This window comes from Colossoma macropomum, unplaced genomic scaffold (assembly GCF_904425465.1).
Source record: "Colossoma macropomum unplaced genomic scaffold, Colossoma_macropomum, whole genome shotgun sequence".
Taxonomy (NCBI): domain Eukaryota; kingdom Metazoa; phylum Chordata; class Actinopteri; order Characiformes; family Serrasalmidae; genus Colossoma; species Colossoma macropomum.
The window spans coordinates 29,573,952-29,591,888 of record NW_023494809.1 but is presented as its reverse complement, the minus strand read 5'-3'; the positions used below and the strand labels follow the sequence as shown (position 1 = coordinate 29,591,888).

Here is a 17,937-nt window from a genome sequence, read left to right as displayed (position 1 = left end):
TTGTGTAAAAACACCTGGTGGTTAATTGGCAACAGGTAACACGACTGAGTATGAAAGGGTCATCCCAGAGAGGCTGAGCCTTTCAGAAGTAAAGATGAGGAGGGGTTCACCACTCTGTGAGAGACTGCACGATCAAATAGTGCAACAATTCAAGAATAACGTTTCTCAACATAGAATAGCAAAGAACTTTTGCTTTTCATCATCTACAGTATATAACAGCATTAAAAGATTCAGAGAATCTGGAGAAATATCTGTATGCAAGGGACAAGGCCAAAAACCAGTATTTGCTGGCCATGATCTTTGGGCCCTCAGACAACACTGCATTAAAAACAGACATGATTCTGTAGTGGAAATCACTGCATGGGCTCAGAAACACTTCTGAAAACCACTGTCTGTGAAAACAGTTCATCACTGCATCCACAAATGCAAGTTAAAACTATAAAATGCAAAAAAGAAACCAAATATAAACAGGATCCAGAAATGCTGCCACCTTCTCTGGGCCTGAGCTCATTTAAAATGGACTGAGGGGAAGTGGAAAAGTGTCCTGTGGTCCGACGAATCAACATTTGAAATTCTTTTTGGAAATCATGGACACTGTGTCCTCCGGGCTAAAGACCACTCAGCTTGTTATCAGTGCACAATTCAAAAGCCAGTATTCATGATGGTATAGGGGAGCATTAGTGCACATGGCATGAGTGATGTGCACATCTGTGAAGGCACCATTAATGCTGAACTATATATACATGTTTTGACAACATATGCAGCCATCTAGACAACGTCTTTTTCAGGGAAGGCCTTGATTATTTCAGCAAGACAATGTCAAACCACATTCTGCATGTATTACAACAGCATTGCTCTGTATTATAAGAGTCCAGGTGCTAAACTGACCTGCCTGCAATCCAGATCTGCCACCACTGAAAAATTTGGCGCATTATGAAATGAAAAATATGACAAATGAGACTCTGAACTGTTGAGAAGCTGAAATCCTATATCAAACAAGAAAGGGAAAACATTTCACTCTCAAAACTACAGCAGTGTCTCCTCAGTTCCCAAATGCTTACAGAGTGTTATTAAAAGAAGAGGTGATGAAACGCAGTGGTAAACAGGCCCCCGTCCCAACTTTTTTGAAATGTGTTGTTGGCTAACTAAGGCTTATTACTCAGTAACTACATGGACTTCAATGCAAAGTAATGGAGCTATTCTTAGGTTATAGAACTGTGTAATAAATATTTGGGCCCGCCAGCAGACACATGGCTTGTTAAGGGGTTAAGCTTCGATTGAATCATTCTTCAAAGAACCAAAAGTGGTTCTTCTATGGCATTATGGTGTGAGTGAGTTTAAACAGTATTTGCAAAGTACAAACATTAAATTTGTTGTAATAATAACGATATCAAGCTTAAATTTATAGCACCTTTCTGACATGTAATAGAGCTCAAAGTAAAACCTTAATACTACAGAGATGAAAGATGAAAGCGCTTCACAAGAACATAAAAGCAACAAGAATATGGTAAAATAATACAGAGGCATATCAGTATCGAACTGATTTCAGCAGAAAATGCTGTTCAAAGCCTGGTGCATCTGAGGCATCTTAAGTGAAGTACTTTATTTAAAACCAGCTCATTTTAAGGCCTAAAAATATCAGATCAGTCTCAGTATCAGCCAATAGTCAATTCAACACTGGCATCAGAAACAAAAAAGTGTACTTTTGCCATCTGTATAAAATAATACAAAAATCAAAAACAATAAAAGAATAAAATAAACAATAGTAATAAAAAGTAAAAAGCAGATGTAGTGTTTTAAAAATGGTTCCACTGTTTTGCCGGCACATTTTATCTGTACCAAACTTACAAACCCCATGAAAGACAAAACACCATGATGTGTATCATGCGCTGTGAAAATGTCGTTAAGTATCGTGATATTTTCCCCATATCGCCCGCCTCTATTCTCCATACCTTCTGCCATATACCATGCGAGTTGCATCTCACACTTTTGGCTCAGAAACACAGAATGATTTGACTACAGGCGCAGAACGAACGGGAGAAAAGCAGGTATTCAGTAAAGCTTCACTTGCCATGTTTTTTTCATCTCTGTTTCTTAGCAACACACAAACAGTTCAGCGCAAAGTAGGTGAATAAAACCCAAGGACAATTCTCACAGCCCAACAAGAGGTAGGAACAAAGGCCTGCGTGTAATCATGCTTGGTTTTCAAAAATATCCTCGGTGTATTAACCCGACTTCTGCTCCACTGTTTTCATCCAGCAGCAGGCCTGACTCCTCTGAGCAGCACCGGAACCCCGCCTGTCAGTCAAAGCCGGGATACAAGTCAGAGAATGGACGTTTCTGTGATCTTTGTAAGCTGCTAGTCTGTCTGTCGATCAGACTTCATCCTTTCCCTCCTCTCATCTCTGGCGAAGCGTTCCTTCTCTTCCTTCCTGCTGCGAGAGTGAAGGCTTCAAGTGTCTCTAAAGTCCTTCTCAGGAAGCCAGCTGAGGCGAGCTCTGCCGTTACAGGCCTCAATGAAGTTTCAGCCATCCACACTTCTGACTGACTCAAATACTGAATTCTGTCTGTTCAGCAACTCCAAGACTAGAAAATAACAGGTCACTACTGGAATCTAGTGCTGTGAGCAGGATGGAAATGGACAGCTTTTACTGGAAGAACTCTTATTTTGGTAAAATGTCAGTTTCAGGCACATTATCGCACTGAAATATAGCTTTAAAGTCCCAGACAGCACAGAGTAAAATATTAAAAGTATTTGTAAGATACTAAACTTTAGGCCCAATTCCATTTCTTATTTTTATCCCTACCCCTTGTTTTTTTCAAGTGTCACCCTAACTTCTTGGAACTGAGTTACAGGGTAGTGGTTGAAATCTTCCTCTGAAATGGGACCTTCAAATAAAAACAGCATCACTTCATTAACAGCTACTAGCGCTGCTCTGTAGGCGACCCTGCCAGTCTGCAGTGACAGCAGAGGAGGGTAAAGTTCAGCTCCTCACTGCTGGGCTTTAGTTACATAGGACATCATATCTTCAAAGAGGGGGGCAATTATTTATTATCACCCACCCCTTATTCTTTGGTGATACGAAGCTGATTCATCTATTCTCCAGCTTCTTGTTTGAATTTTCTGTTCCACCTTAAATGGTGCAGCAGTTACATTCTGGCGCCTCGGGCGTCAGAACTGCTGGACTATTTAAGGTGGAATGGAAAAGTTAGCTAGCTAGCTACCGAGACTTTAGCATGATATTAGCGATATTTTATGCTTGTTATGATTAAAAACGACCATAATACACTGAAACAACGTTAAACTAAGATAATACAGTGGTTATCATAATTTTTAACAAAGAAAATTCTCACATTTGTGGGTTTCTTTGGTCTCTTGTTCAGCCATCTTGCCGGTTTTTCTTTTTTTCTCATAACTCTCTGTTTGGAGTCTCTGAAAAACCTCCGTTTGGAGGGTCATGTAGCCCCAACCCTTCACCCTCCCCCTCTATCTCAACGAAAACTGGAACACCCTACACCTAGACGTGAATGCGCAAAACAGAGGGGTAGGGTTAAGTGGTAGGCGCGAGGGGTGAAATGGGACTGGGCCTTAGTTAACAAAAAGCCCTTAAATCCCATATTACACACTGGTTGAGCTATTCTTAGGTCATAGAAGTGTGCAATAAAACGTTGTGCCCACTGCTGGACCCTGACCAAGTAAAGAGTTAAACATCCAGCAAAGCATGAATGAAAAATACATAAATACAATAAAACATTGCTTAAAAACCGTTGATCAGCCCTGAGAACTGTGTGGGCATGGCTAATGAGCAGCTTGATTGACCGCTCTCTGTCCAGCACTAACCTGCTCCGCCCCTCATACAGAACTAACATTATTATCCAGCTTTTATGTGATGCTAACTGGACGAACAGACATGCAGATGGACAGACAAACAAAGAACAAATGAACGAACAAATGGACGGATGAAGCAACACATGAAGGAATGGATGAGTGAATGAGTGAGTCTTTACAAAAACCTTTGCAATTGATTTTTATAATTAACCAATACATGGTTTAATTGAATGCACATCCTGTGATATTTCAGGAGCTCAAAGCTTGAATGTTTTTTCTTAGAATCTCAGCATTGTTACCTTAATTGAGGCTCTCTGACCTTCACTGAAAGAACAAAAACACTCTGATTCTAAATGTGGCCAGCAGCTCTGCTTTTGACTGATTGTTGAAACTAATTCAAGGCCTCCATCCAGCCTGAGCTTTTCAATCACAGACCTTATAATCATTAATGCTTCAGTTAAACGCCAGGAATCCACACAAAACTGTTTAACTGCAGCCTAAACCTCAGACCTTCAACTTTTATTTACTTAAATACAGATAATACTATTTCTATAGAGAGCAGGACAGAATAGTCAGGGAATGTTTTGAATCTTTAAATATTTAAAAGCATCACCAAAGTGGTTCATAAATAAAAAAATAAAGGCATTTTCTAAAAAATAACACCAACGTGAAAAAAAAAATTCTTAAACGTTTTTACTTTAGATGAGTTTGTATTCAGATACTTAACCAGCTCATATTGAATGGCTGACATTAGCAGGCTAGTTAGCTCAGTATCGGTCATCACCGTCCACTCGAGTCTCATTGGCAACTTAATCTTTAAATCTAAAGTGCTATCAAATAGCATTGCATACTAAAGAACCCTTGAAGAACCACCTTTTTAAGTATATTCTATTAATCATGATTAACTAAGGCTAGGTGGGCGGAGCCTGCTAAAGCGCGATTTCCCATTGGCTAAATGGGCTGTAGGCTGAACTTGAGGTGCATTCACAAGGCACCTCGTTTCATATACACACTGTAGAAGAGAGCAAAACGACTATACAAGGTTTCCCTGGCAGTAGTTACATATTCAGTTACAGCCCATTTCTACTCATTATTTTATTAATAAAGGGTGGAAAATTAACAGAAGAACTACTGAAGAACTAAGACATTGAGTCTTCAGACCTTTATAGACACTCTGGGCCAGATGAGCACAGATGCAGCACAAAATGTGCCTTGATGTTCCTGCATTTCACATTCTTCCATCACCCACTCACTGCATATTCAGGCGAATGCGGCAGTTTTGTGTGTAACACACGGACAGAATAGTCTGATTTGCAGGTAAAACTTGCCAGTTTAACAGGTACAACAAAATTATAGATCCTTTTTGGTTCTATATAGAACCCTTTTTAAAAAAGGTTCTATATAAAACCATATACAACACAATCTCCATTAGTCTGAAGAACCATTTCACCATGCGCTTTCACGCTTTAAGCATGAAATGGATCAATAAAGAAATGAAAGCTTTAGTGCAAGTTCTGCCAGGGAGACTCTGATGCTACATCACTCAGTACTCTGACCATCACCAGCTTCCACCTGTCTTTAAATAACTCCATTTACACGTCTGCTTTGCTGCTTTTAGATGCTGACATTTCATCGTTCCCCTCCTTCCTCCCCACTGCCACCAGTTTGGTCCTCACCCAGCTGTCCAGGGGTTAGGCTTCGCCCCTGCCATCCCTAAACGGCAGGATCTGCGAGGGTCTAAATGGCTGATGACCGGGCCTGCGCCGAGGACTTTAACTTACAAAGAATTGTTATGCATCAAATTGTTAAATCCTATTGAGATTAAAGTTAACATCCTTCACGCTAGTCTCTGGAGTCTTTCAGGTAGAACTCATGGTTCTAAACAGAACCTTTGCCTTTGCTAAAGAACCCCTTGAAGAACCACCTTTCTAAGGGTCTAGATTTACTTTCATGTGGTGGTATTTCTACACAGGAATGTTAGCGTGCTTGCAGAAAGTGTGTAGTGTTTCAGGGTAATTTCAAAACCACCATTCATGTTTCTCACAGATAAAAACTGCTTAGACCCAGAGTCCCTTCTATGTCCATGACTTCATGACTTCAGGGGTCAATGGTGGTCCACCATCCTATGGTGGTCTTTTTCCACTGATGGAAGGTACAGGCAGGGAGGCTGGCAAGCTGTGCAGCAGCAGATGGTCTACAGTCAGCAATTGTAAACTACACAGTGCACCTGTACGATGGGTGTTTCTGGTAAAATGGCCATTCCACATAGATACAAGGTAGGTGTACCTAATAAACTGGCAACTTTGAGTACTCTGGAAGAAAACGAACGCTCACTAATTATTTATCTTCCTGTGATCTTTTAAAAATGGAGAAAGGATGTTCTTTCCTCTGTCTGGCTCCTGTTGGCTGTGAAAGGCTCCAGTCTGAACACTTCATTCCAAAGTGAATAGATCACAGTAAGTGGACAGTTACTGGACCTTTCTGCCTTTGGAGCCTCACGCTAAAAATAAGCCGCGGTGTTGTGCTAATGCGCGGACTGTGGAGTGCAGCGCTTGATATAACCAAGCACATTTGGTATGAGTGCACCCTCTGCCCCAGGGGTTGATGGGAGATGCACAAGGTCCATTGAGATGTGAAGAGAAATGGGGAAAAGGGCAGCGTTCAGCTCTTCGGCAAACCTGAAGCAGATCGGAAAACGAAGAGCAACAGGCTACTTCACCTGGTTTTGGACATCATCTGATTCTACTGGATTTAAAACTGTATTGTCGCTTTCAGAACAACATTCTATTAAACATATTCAGTAACTCTGTCTCAAAACACCAAAACACGCCAGGAGAATCATGTTAATCATGTACGTTTTTCAACATAGCTGGTTATTTTCAACAAAATCAAAAATCAGACACAATCTAATCACCACCCAACAGTGATCTGAGTGGCTTCTAACACAGAAACATCTTGTCTCAACTAAAATAACTATTATATTGTTTGTTTTTGTCCAGCTGAACACTGTATGTACCCTGTAAAAATGCCTCACCAGATCAACCTAAAAATATTCTTCATGTCATAACAAATAAACTCATTTTATTCAAACTAAATAAATACTTCGAATGATTCTTTTAATCAGTGTGATTTTCTGAGTTGAATCAAACTAGTAAAATTGATTGTTACTATATGAAGTCATTTTTAGGTTGATCTGACAAGACATTTTTATAGTATTCCCTGTAAAAACAACAACTATAAAAATAAAATAGCCGCAAGCGGCAACTTTGCGGGGTCCAAGCTTGCTTTGCAAGTTAGTCCAACATTGGTAAACTGATTGGCCGATGGTGACCATGAATTTTCGAATATGACATCAACAATGACAATATGACGGTCTCATAGATCCTGATTCAGGACAGCACATTGTAGCAACATGCCAATTTACATGTCAATCGGACAACCTTTGGTCACTTAACACTTTTTTGCTTGTTATAGCGCCACCTAGCGATGCAGTTGCACCACACTCTGTAGTTTGTTTAAACCTGCCATAGTGTACACGCCTATGAAGTTTTGTAATAATCAGTCAATGCATTTCTGATTTAGCCCTGTATATGCATGATGTTTGAAATTTGAGCTCCACCCATATTTTCGGGTGGGGCCTGGACGATACGCAGTGATGAAATTCCGATATTTTTTTTTGATAATTATTAAATTTCAGCTTCTTAGGCTTCTAATGATAACAGATTTGTGCAGATTGTGCAAAAACTCAGAGACTTGTGCAAATTTTCATACAATGCAAATTAGCTTAATCTATAGAGATTATAGAGATTGGGCAAAATAAGTGTTTTGTGGGCCGTGACATTACTAATCAGGAGAAGAAAGAATTTTGTCTCTATGATATACGGTACAGAATCGCCAGCCCAAAATGTACAAAGCTTTGCTATAGCACCACCATCAGGCTGACTGATGAGTAGTAGGAGAGACTACTACATATTGACCAAGTTTAATGTCTGTACGACATATGGTTTGGTCTGCACGATTCATTTTAGCTGAGAAGAAGAAGAAGAAGAAGAGAAGAAGAAGAAGAAGAAGAAGAAGAAGAAGAATCCCAACGATTACAAAAGGGTTCCAGCTCCTCGTGCTTGGACCCCTAACAACTACTACTACTAACAATAATAATAATAATAATAATAACAACAATAATAACAACAATAATAACAACAACAACAACAACAACAACAACACTATTTTTTTTTGTTTACTGTACTAATTTGCTAAAATTACCAATACAAATCTGGTAACACACATTATTACTTGAATAATCCTTAAACTGTAAAATAAGTCTTATCAGATAAGCCTAAAAAATGACTTCATGTATTTACAAACAACTGATTTAGTTTTATTTAACTCAAAAAATTACTTTGATTGAAAGAATCGTTCATTTAAAGTATTTATTTAGGTTGAATAAAACTAGTTAATTTTAATTTAATTTCACCATAAAGTATTTTTTTAGGTTGATCTGACAAAAAAAAAATTTCAGCGTAGTTACTGAGATAAATACAGTTAAGATTGGTATATTTTGGATCAGTCCTACAGACCGAAAAGTCTTTCATCCAAAAAGCTTCCCAGCATTCTTAGCAGTTTTGTTGGATTCTGTTAACTCCTCTGTTTCTAATTCATGGATATATTTCTCTTTGCAGTGTTATTTGTGTGTTGTGTCATGCTCTCATGTTAAATGTGAAGCCTGTATTTTGCGTGTTGTTGTTATTCTCACTGTGATGGGGTTTATCAGGTTTATCAGTTCAGTCTGGAGCCGTGATGCTGACATAGCAGCAAACATGCATTAAACTATTAGAGTCTCAGAAACGTTTAGAGCTATTTATTCATTACTGTACAGAACAGTCCATTTAATATAATGGAGCTCTTTTAACTGACGCCGGTTCATTACACAGTAAGACTGTTTGATTAAAGTTAACCTGACTAACTCAAGATTAAGCAGAGCTTGAAAATCTTACTCATCATACATTCGAAAGTAACTACCACTCATATATACAGTCAGGGCCATAAGTATTTGGACAGTGACACAATTTTTGTAATTTTGCCTCCGTACAGCACCACAGCGGATTTGAAACAAAGCGGTTAAGATGTGACTGAACTGAAGACCTTCAGCTTTAATTCAGAACTTTATCACAAATATTAACCAGTAAGGAGTTACAGCCATTTTTCACACAATTCCTCTATTTTCACAGGCTCAAAAGTAATTGGACACGTGACTGATAAGCAGTTTCAGTCCAGTTGTGGCCTGTCCCCTCATTATTTAATGATACATTTATCAAAATAAAGGAGATAAAAGGTCTAAAGTCGCATTTTGAACATGCATTTGGTCGCTGTTCATGACCTCACTGGAATTTGGATGTCAGTATGAGTGAAGGGGGCAAACAACAAAACAAACCCATCAGAGAGAGAGCAGGAACTTCAGGAGTGGCCAAATCAACAGATGATCACAGAATTCTTTCCATGGTGAAAAAAAAGTCCTTTACAAAACAAAACCCTTTATGGAACCCTTTTCAAAAAGGTTCTATATAGAACCACATAAAACACATTTTCTACCAATCTACAGAACCATTTCACCATGCAAAGAACCCTGCATGCAAATGTTTTTTTGAGTGTTCATGGTTCTACATAGAACAGGCGTGATCTGCGTTTATCCTCAACTAACACTCTGGATCCAGTTCATGAAGGTCTTGCTAATTAACTGATGAGCTGAACCAGGGGTGTTTAGGGAGGCAGTGAAAACTGAAGTCTGCAGAGTTTCGGCCTGCAAGGACTGGAGCCTGACACACGTGATAGAGAACCAGTGTCTTTACTAAAGAACCCTTGAAGGACCATCTTTTTTAAGAGTGTAGAACACTGAAACTGGACATCTGAGACATGCTGGAAGGTTTCATGGACTGGTGGTTCTAAACATTGTAATTGTACTTGGATGGAACCAACTTCTAAGACTGAACTTTGGAGGCCTGAAGCTGAAATAAGGCAAAATGTGGACATTCTAAATGCTTAAAAAATATTGGGACAAACGGTAATAAAGAGACTGATTTTTTAATATATTGATGTATTTTCAGTGTCTTTTAACTTGGCAGTATTTTCAGCACATTCCTGGGCAAGAGCCAATCAGAAACTGACATGTAAATGAGCTCATATATTGACCCACATTAAGTGAAACTCTGGTCAGCTGCCAAAAACCAAACCAAAGAAACAAAGAAAAGTAAATTTCTCAGAAACAGACCTACGAGTTTTAAGGGAAGACGTTCTGTAAATCATAGTAAACTGTAAAGATGCTTTTCAACATTTAATCAAGAAAGTGTCTATCAATAAATGGTTTTATTCTGATGTATAAGATGCATAAATATTGTAATTATATCTATTCAACCGCTAATTTGTAGGAATTATATTTTAACATGTAAGATTTATTACAGTCAGAGTGGAGCAGGAGTTAAATATTTATATTTAGTTGTTGTGGCCTCTGCGTAATAATTTATTGTTAAATATATCTGATTCTTTTCTGACACTGAAAAACAAATCACTTGCATTTGATGTCCTTTTTGATGTTTTTGTTTTATATTTCAGTTCTTTTTGGTTTAAAAACAAAGAAGCACCGACAACCACATGAATCTTGTACTATACTGCGTTCTCCGTTAGTTAATATGGTAATGTAACCCACATTTACAAATTTGCATGCATACATATATATAACATATATATATATATATATATATATATATATATATATATATAACATATATATATATATACAATATATATATATATATATATATATATATATATTATGTATGTGTGTGTGTGTGTGTGTGTGTGTGTGTGTGTGTGTGTGTGTGTGCTCTGTTCTAGCCGCTGTCCGTTGCTGGTCAGGGCTCTCTCACCCTGAGCGCTGCACCACTGCATAAACAGACATTTGGCTTCTGAAATTCTGAATCTGACAGAATGCATTAAAGCCGAGCAGGGAGGTGTGGGAGGGTCAGCGTCGGCTCAAATGATGTGACTCTGCTCTCTCGCAGTGAAGCACAGCTTCTCCAGCTCTGCATAGAGGAGATTTTACAGAGGGTGTGAAGTGTAAAGGTGTTTTGAGTGCATTATGTGCATGTTTTATTAAATACTTCATACAACTTTACTATACTCCCCATCCATAATCCCAAGATTCCATCAATATTCGTCCATTTCTAAAAACAATGTTGTTTACAAATCGAAGGAAAAAAACCCTCAAACCTCCAGACTGTCAGCACTTGAAATGTGGTTGAAAATGTATCTACATACAAATATCTGGGTTTAGTTTTGGATACCATTAAACATTTCAGCCTCATGTTATACGTTTGGTGAAGAAACTGGAGTTGAAGTCTTGTTTATCCTGTGAAGCTTCTTGTTTCTGCTACTTTATCAGTGATTGATTACAGAGACGTTGTTTACATGCCCACACCTCTGTACTGTTTACACACTGTTTATCATGGAGCTTTAAGATTTATTACTAATTTTAGGTCAATTATTCTCCACTGTGTTCTTAATGAAAGAACAGCTCGGTTCTGCACGTAGGCTGATTCATTGATATACTTTAGTTAATAAATTATACTTGGTTTATTACCTTCTTATCTGTGTAGTATTATATATCAAGAGGGAACCAGGAATTATGATCAGTGCTCTCAAAATGTGCGTCTTCTTCAGATACCGTATGCACTGAATTCGTAAAAAACAAAATTTTAGTTATGCTGCACCGTCTGGCAAGAATCTGTTACAGAAAGACTCAAACCTTCAGGGACATGTGTCACTGAATAGCTTTAAACCCTCTTAAAGTAGTGGATGTGGATAAAACTGTTAATGGGATATTATTTATTTGGAGATATTATTTGGGTGGTGAACCATTGACCCCTGAAATCATGGACATAGAAGGGACTCTAGGTCTAAGCATCTTTTCTCTATGAGAAACATAAATGGTGTTTTTGAAAAACTGATTATGGGCTGCTGATGATCGATTTTTCTGTTTTTATATGTGTATTGTGTTATTTGTTTTGTGGCAATGATTTGTTCTGTTTTGCTGCCTCTCTTGGCCAAGACTCTCCTGAAAAAGATATATTAAATCTCAGAAAAATTCTGGCTGAATAAAAGGTAAATAAAAAAGAAATAAAAATTTCAATTATTCCAACTATTCTCTAGTTGGTTTGTATGAAAAGAGGGCAAACAACTGAATCTGAAAACCCAGTCCAAGTCCAACTGAACTGGGTTTAAAGAGCCCATTTACTTAAACTTACCGTATGTTTTCCAAATGGAGGAGAAAACCTAGTAAATATTATGTTCAATTTCAAACAGAAAATCAGAAAATTGTAACTGCGCAACGAACAAAATGAAACTACTGTTAGGAATAAAGGTTCTGTTCAGGTACGTTTTCCATTCATCAAAGTACAAACAGTGTAAATGTTCCCTCAAAGGTACAACAGTGGTTTTAAGGTCTGATTGTGAACCTTAAATAAGTTTTTCCAGGTGAAAAGTTTGTATTTGTACCTTTTTCATAACCGAATGTTTTAAACAGAACAGTAAAATAAAAGCCTGGAGACAAGACGGGGTGTGTGGAGTCAGTACAGCTTAGAACATATCATTTCAGTGGATTATGGTTCAGTTATGTTCCCTGACTAAAGGTACTGAGATGAACCCTTGAGGGTTCCACCCCAGTGATAAGAGGGGAACTGCCCCAGTGATAGTCTAGTACCTTTATTTGAGTTTAGAGCTGCTGCTGCCACAAATTAAACCATAATAACATAAAACATAAAACACTGCATGAACAAACTTCTCTGATTACATAAAGTCTACAGTAAGTTTGCTGAGGTGCGTGGTTTGGTTTCAGTGTTGTTGATGTTAACTTCTGGTCAGCGATTTAAAATTTGCCTAAGGCGTCCATTTACGTAGATCAAAGAGAGCTCCAGACAAATGTAGCAACCAAATGAAATGTACACACATAATTTATTCAGTAGCCAACATATTAATGCATTGGAAACGGATCTGTTTTAATTCATTTGCATATCATTTCACTCACCACCAGCATAAGAACAAGAGCAGAGTGTTTATTTCTAGGCACTAATGCACTCAATGCACTCATTTGGCTTTGTTTTGTTATTGAGGAGAAGTGAAAACAGACTAATTTTCATTTCTTTAATGGTGTAAACTGACCACTTTGAGCTCCAGGTGGATGTATTAATACAAATATATACATATATGAAAACTGAAACCCTAAGGTTTTACTACACACATCTATAACTTATGAATATTTCAGGTTGTTTTCATTGAAGTCCATGTATCCAAGTTACAGAACAACATGCCTTAATGGGGGTTAACTAAAGAGGGTTATTGCTTTATTTCTGCTATTGTACAATTGTAATTACACATTTATTACATAGTAAGTAGCACAATAATGATATTTACATTTATATTCTGTTTCATTTGAGTTTTTCCAAGTCAGGAAATTTAAATAAAAAAATGCCAAAAAAGACTAGTCACAACAACAACTTTACATCAACTTCAAATCAAACTAAAACACCTCATCTTCTACTCAGAAATACAGAAGTAGTATTGATCAGAACCCACACTTCCAACAAAACTGTGTCAGTGAGGAATAATGAATATCGAATTACAGTAAGGGTTAAAGAGAGGAGCTCTTGTGAAAGCTCTAAAATCAAGCTCATCAGCCTGAGGTCAAACCTACTGATTCAGGCTCTATCGCTCTTTTTCGACATCAATTCTCTCAATTACTCTCTCTGTTCAGTCAATTCCTCAGTCCATCCAAATTCCAGCTAAGCAGTGTATTCTCTTCAATGCTTCATTACCCTCAAATGGAAATTGACCACTCGCTTCCAACCACAAAGCTCTTTAATGTTGATCCACAGAGACCAAAAAAAACAACCAAATTAAAAGTAGGAGATGCGTCTTACCTTGCCGACGTAAAGCGGGTCAGTGCCGGTGTATTCCTCCAGAACAAAGAACTGATTCCACACCCAGTTTCTTTTCTGTCTTTGCAGGCTTTCCCAAGGGCCTCCAGGGGCCTTCCGGGGCTCCGATGTTGTGGCGCCGACCCCTGAGCTCAACCCCCAGCATCCCAGGTCCACTAGGGGGAGCAGTAGAATTGCTAGCCAGATGGGGCTAAACACGAGGGGGCCACAGCAGGACATCTGGAGGGGCCCGTTTAAGAAAAGAAGAAAGAAAGAAAGAAACGCCTACGCCGACGGAGCGGCTGAACGGGATTCTGGGCTCTCTTGTGGCGAAGTGTTCAACTAAGCAAAAGTGTGAAAAAGTGAAAAAGTAAGAAAAACGTAGTCATTGAAAAAGTAAGAGCGAGGGAGGAAAAAAAACGCAGACCTTTGCAGTTTCACGCTTCGCTTCTGGTGTCGTTCGACTTAAAGTGATGAAACTCCTCGGGGTTGGAAGAACAATGAAGCTCGCTTTGAGGCCAGATGAACGGAGGTCAGGTAGGAAATCCCTTCTTTTTGGGACAGGAGGAGAAGCTGGCACCTATTGGACAGGACACAGAGAGAGAGAGAGAGAGAGAGAGAGAGAGAGAGAGAGAGAGAGAGGAGAGAGAGAGAGGGAGAGGGAGAGAGAGAGAGAGAGAGAGAGAGAGAGAGAGAGAGGGAGAGAGAGGGAGAGAAAGAAAGGAACTGCCATCAGCAGAATTATCCTGGTGACCGCAGTCACTTTATCCAGCACGTATTAAGTATGCTGATGCAATTCTAATGAGAAGTGATGAGGAAGAGGCGCCAAACGAGAACAGAACAAACCCGAGTAAATCAACGCTGTCCTTGGTGTAAACGAACACGCCTTAGACCCACACTCACAGACAAAAGCACAGCTGGATGTGTTAATAAGAGGCATCTCTGATATTAAAGCATACAGAGCTGTGCTAACTAGGCCTTCATTCCTCAAACCACTACAATGCTGCTCCTCTGAAGAGTTTTCCACATTATGCCTTAGAAGTTCAGTTATTACTGCCTTTTCACCAAACTATTTCAGTGTCATTATGCAATAACGTTATTAATTACATAGTTAATTACATTAAAAATTAGAATAAGGAATACATGGTACCACTTTTAGATGAGACTCCCATTATGGAAGGTTTATAAATAGTTTGAGAATAGTTTATTTATTCGGTAATAAACACCTTCATTAACCATCATAAAACAGCATTGATAAGCAGTTATATGAATAAAAGGGCAACAGTGATTTGATGCCTGCCTAATACTGAACCCAGAGTGTACAAAAACCTGGCCAACATCATCTGCACTGTTAAAAACATAAAACACAGTTATAACACATTAATAAAAGGGCAGAAATGAGCTCATCTGATGAATATGTAATAACATATCTGATAAAGCTAAATGTAATAATGCTGACTGGTGGAGGAGACTAGAAGGGGAAACTTCCTAAACAAGCTTTAAGTTGGCTTGACAAAGCCTTTGCAATAGTATTCCAGATGGTTGCTATGGTGTTGCTATGCCATTGCTATTTTATCCCAGGTGGTCGATAAGGTGTTGCTATGTTATCCCATGTGGATGTTAAGGTGTTGCTATGGTATCCCAGGTGGTTGCTAAGGTGTTGCTATGTTATCCTATGTGGATGTTAAGTTGCTAATAGACCTTTACTATGGTATACCAGGTGGTTGCTAAGGTGTTCCTAGGCTATTGCTATGTTATCCCAGGTGGTTGTTAAGCTGCTAATAGGCCTTTGCTATAGTATCCCAGGTGGTTGCTAAGGTGTCACTAGGCCATTGCTATGGTATCCCAGGTGGTTGCTAAGGTGTTGCTATGTTATCTCAGGTTGTTGTTAAGCTGCTAATAGGCCTTTGCTATGATATCCCAGGTGGTTGCTAAGGTGTTGCTAGGCATTGCTATAGTATCCCAGGTGGTTGCTAAGGTGTCACTAGGCCATTGCTATGGTATCCCAGGTGGTTGCTAAGGTGTTGCTATGTTATCCCAGGTGGTTGTAAAGCTGCTAATAGGCCTCTGCTATGGTATCCCAGGTGGTTGCTAAGCTGTTGCTAAGCTGTTTCTATGGTATCATAGTTGGTTGCTAAGGTGCTGCTTGACCATTGCCATGTTATTCCAGGTGGTTACTAATATATGATCATTTATGTGTGCTAGTATATATGTGAGTGTGAATGTCTGTGAGGGTCAGTGTGAGAGATGACTTTTATCAGAGTTTGTGTCAGATGTGATTTTTTTTTCTTCAACACAAATTTGTGTTTGAAAAAACACTGTATAAAAACCTGGTCATCAGTCCCAAAGGCACAAGCAGACTGTTATCATATAGACTGTACAATCCTGCAAAGTTTTGTGTTTCTAGTTTGAAAATTCTGACCTGTGAAATGGTACAAAGCAAAGTTTAGGATAACAGAACAAAGAACAGTAAGTTGGCTTTGTCAGTCAGTGAGATCTGAGGTTTAACATTTAATAAATGTTGGTTCACTGTTTGATAAGCAACAGGTCCATACTTATGGGTTATAAATGCTTATGATTTTAAGGTGTTAATGACCTAATTAATAACAAATAATAAACTATATCATTCATAAATCCTTTATTTATATTATTCTGATGATGTCAGGCAGGCAACTTCAACTGATGTAAGAAAGGAGTAAAAGACTTTTTCTTTAAAAATACTACCTTTAAAACTGATTTTTAAAGCATATTCACTTTTATATTTTCATAGTTTTATTTCTTGATTTGATTTGTTGCTGTAGTAGGAATATTCTGAACTCTGGAGATGTGCAGGTTATACGGATCCACCAATCAGCTGATCTTCTCCTCGTAGTGTTCTCTGGAGACGCATCTAAAGTGTCCTCATATCTGTTCATGTGTTTGCGGTCATTCTTGTCTGTGTTGTTGGTGTTTATCCATCTGCAGGGCTGTATCTGCAGTAACGGTGATGAGATGAGCTCCATCAGAGCACAGTCAGAGTCAGAGTCACAGCTCCTGGGTGTTGTTAATGACGTTATCCAATACTATAAATAAAAGGCGATCATATTAAAGTTTTGATTCTGCACTTCTGACTTTCCTCCAGATTTTTTCCTGAAGAGCTTCAGTGTTGACCACAAAACAGGACAAAAATGGAAAGTACTGTAAAGGACTGTACACATAACTGTAACTTTCTATCAAATTAAAATTATAATAACACATCTCTACTGTAACTTAAAAACAAATGTAGCAGCATTTCAGAACTGAGACTCCACAGAATTCCTCCACTTGGGTCAATGAGTTTACACCTCACAATCCTCATATTTGTTATTACACCATATCTTAAAGCTTAATATTGCGAATATGCATATACCTCCATAAAGGGTGCATCATAAATCATCAATTGAAACAAATATAAAGGGGGGAGGACACATTACGACCCTATAAAGTGAACCGAGTTGACATTCAGAATATTAATGAGAGGATACATGATATCTGAGTGATTACTGAATAATTTAGCACCAGGATGCAACAAACTAAACTCAAAATAAACTGATGCTGTAGGTTAATATGCAGGAAAAATGATCTGGAATATTTTACACCATGGCATTATTATATGACATTTTTTAAACTATGGAAAATGTTCATTTATTTATCAATTTATGTATTATATTGTTTTTTTTTTGCCATTTCAATTTATATTATATAAATTTATATTATATAAATTCACCTATTTGTATGCAGGTATATATGTGGTGTAGGATATTGTGTGGTACAGGTTTTTAAAGTTTTTCGACTCATTTTTACTGTTTAATAAAACACAAATTAAATTACATCGAAAAATTCAGAGTGTCATTGACCTGAGCCTGAGAGAATTAGCAACCCTAACACACACACACACACACACAGACACACACACACCTATGTGTGAGTTGTGAGGAAAGGGCAGGGGGACGTGGCTGTTTGGAATATCAATTGGGGTTTGTTGGGCTCCTTTGTGCAGAATGCTGGGGGGGGGTTCGGGGGTTACCTCAGCAAGGTCATTACTGTGTGTTTTTGCCCCCCCACACACACTCGCACACTTCCACAGAGAAAAGCCACAAGCCACATGATCTGTGTCACCATCGT

The 17,937-nt window shown here is 38.4% G+C and overlaps 1 protein-coding gene across 1 annotated transcript in view; it reads right to left on the bottom strand.

Moving 5' to 3' along the window:
* LOC118799056 (cadherin-7-like) overlaps window positions 1-14,034 on the bottom strand; it is a 231,750-nt gene extending 217,716 nt beyond the window's left edge. The window contains exon 1 of the mRNA XM_036558750.1: window positions 13,798-14,034. Within this exon, the coding sequence (XP_036414643.1) occupies window positions 13,798-14,034 (237 nt within the window). The remainder of the gene's footprint in view (window positions 1-13,797) is intronic.
* Between the last annotated feature and the right edge of the window lie 3,903 nt (window positions 14,035-17,937).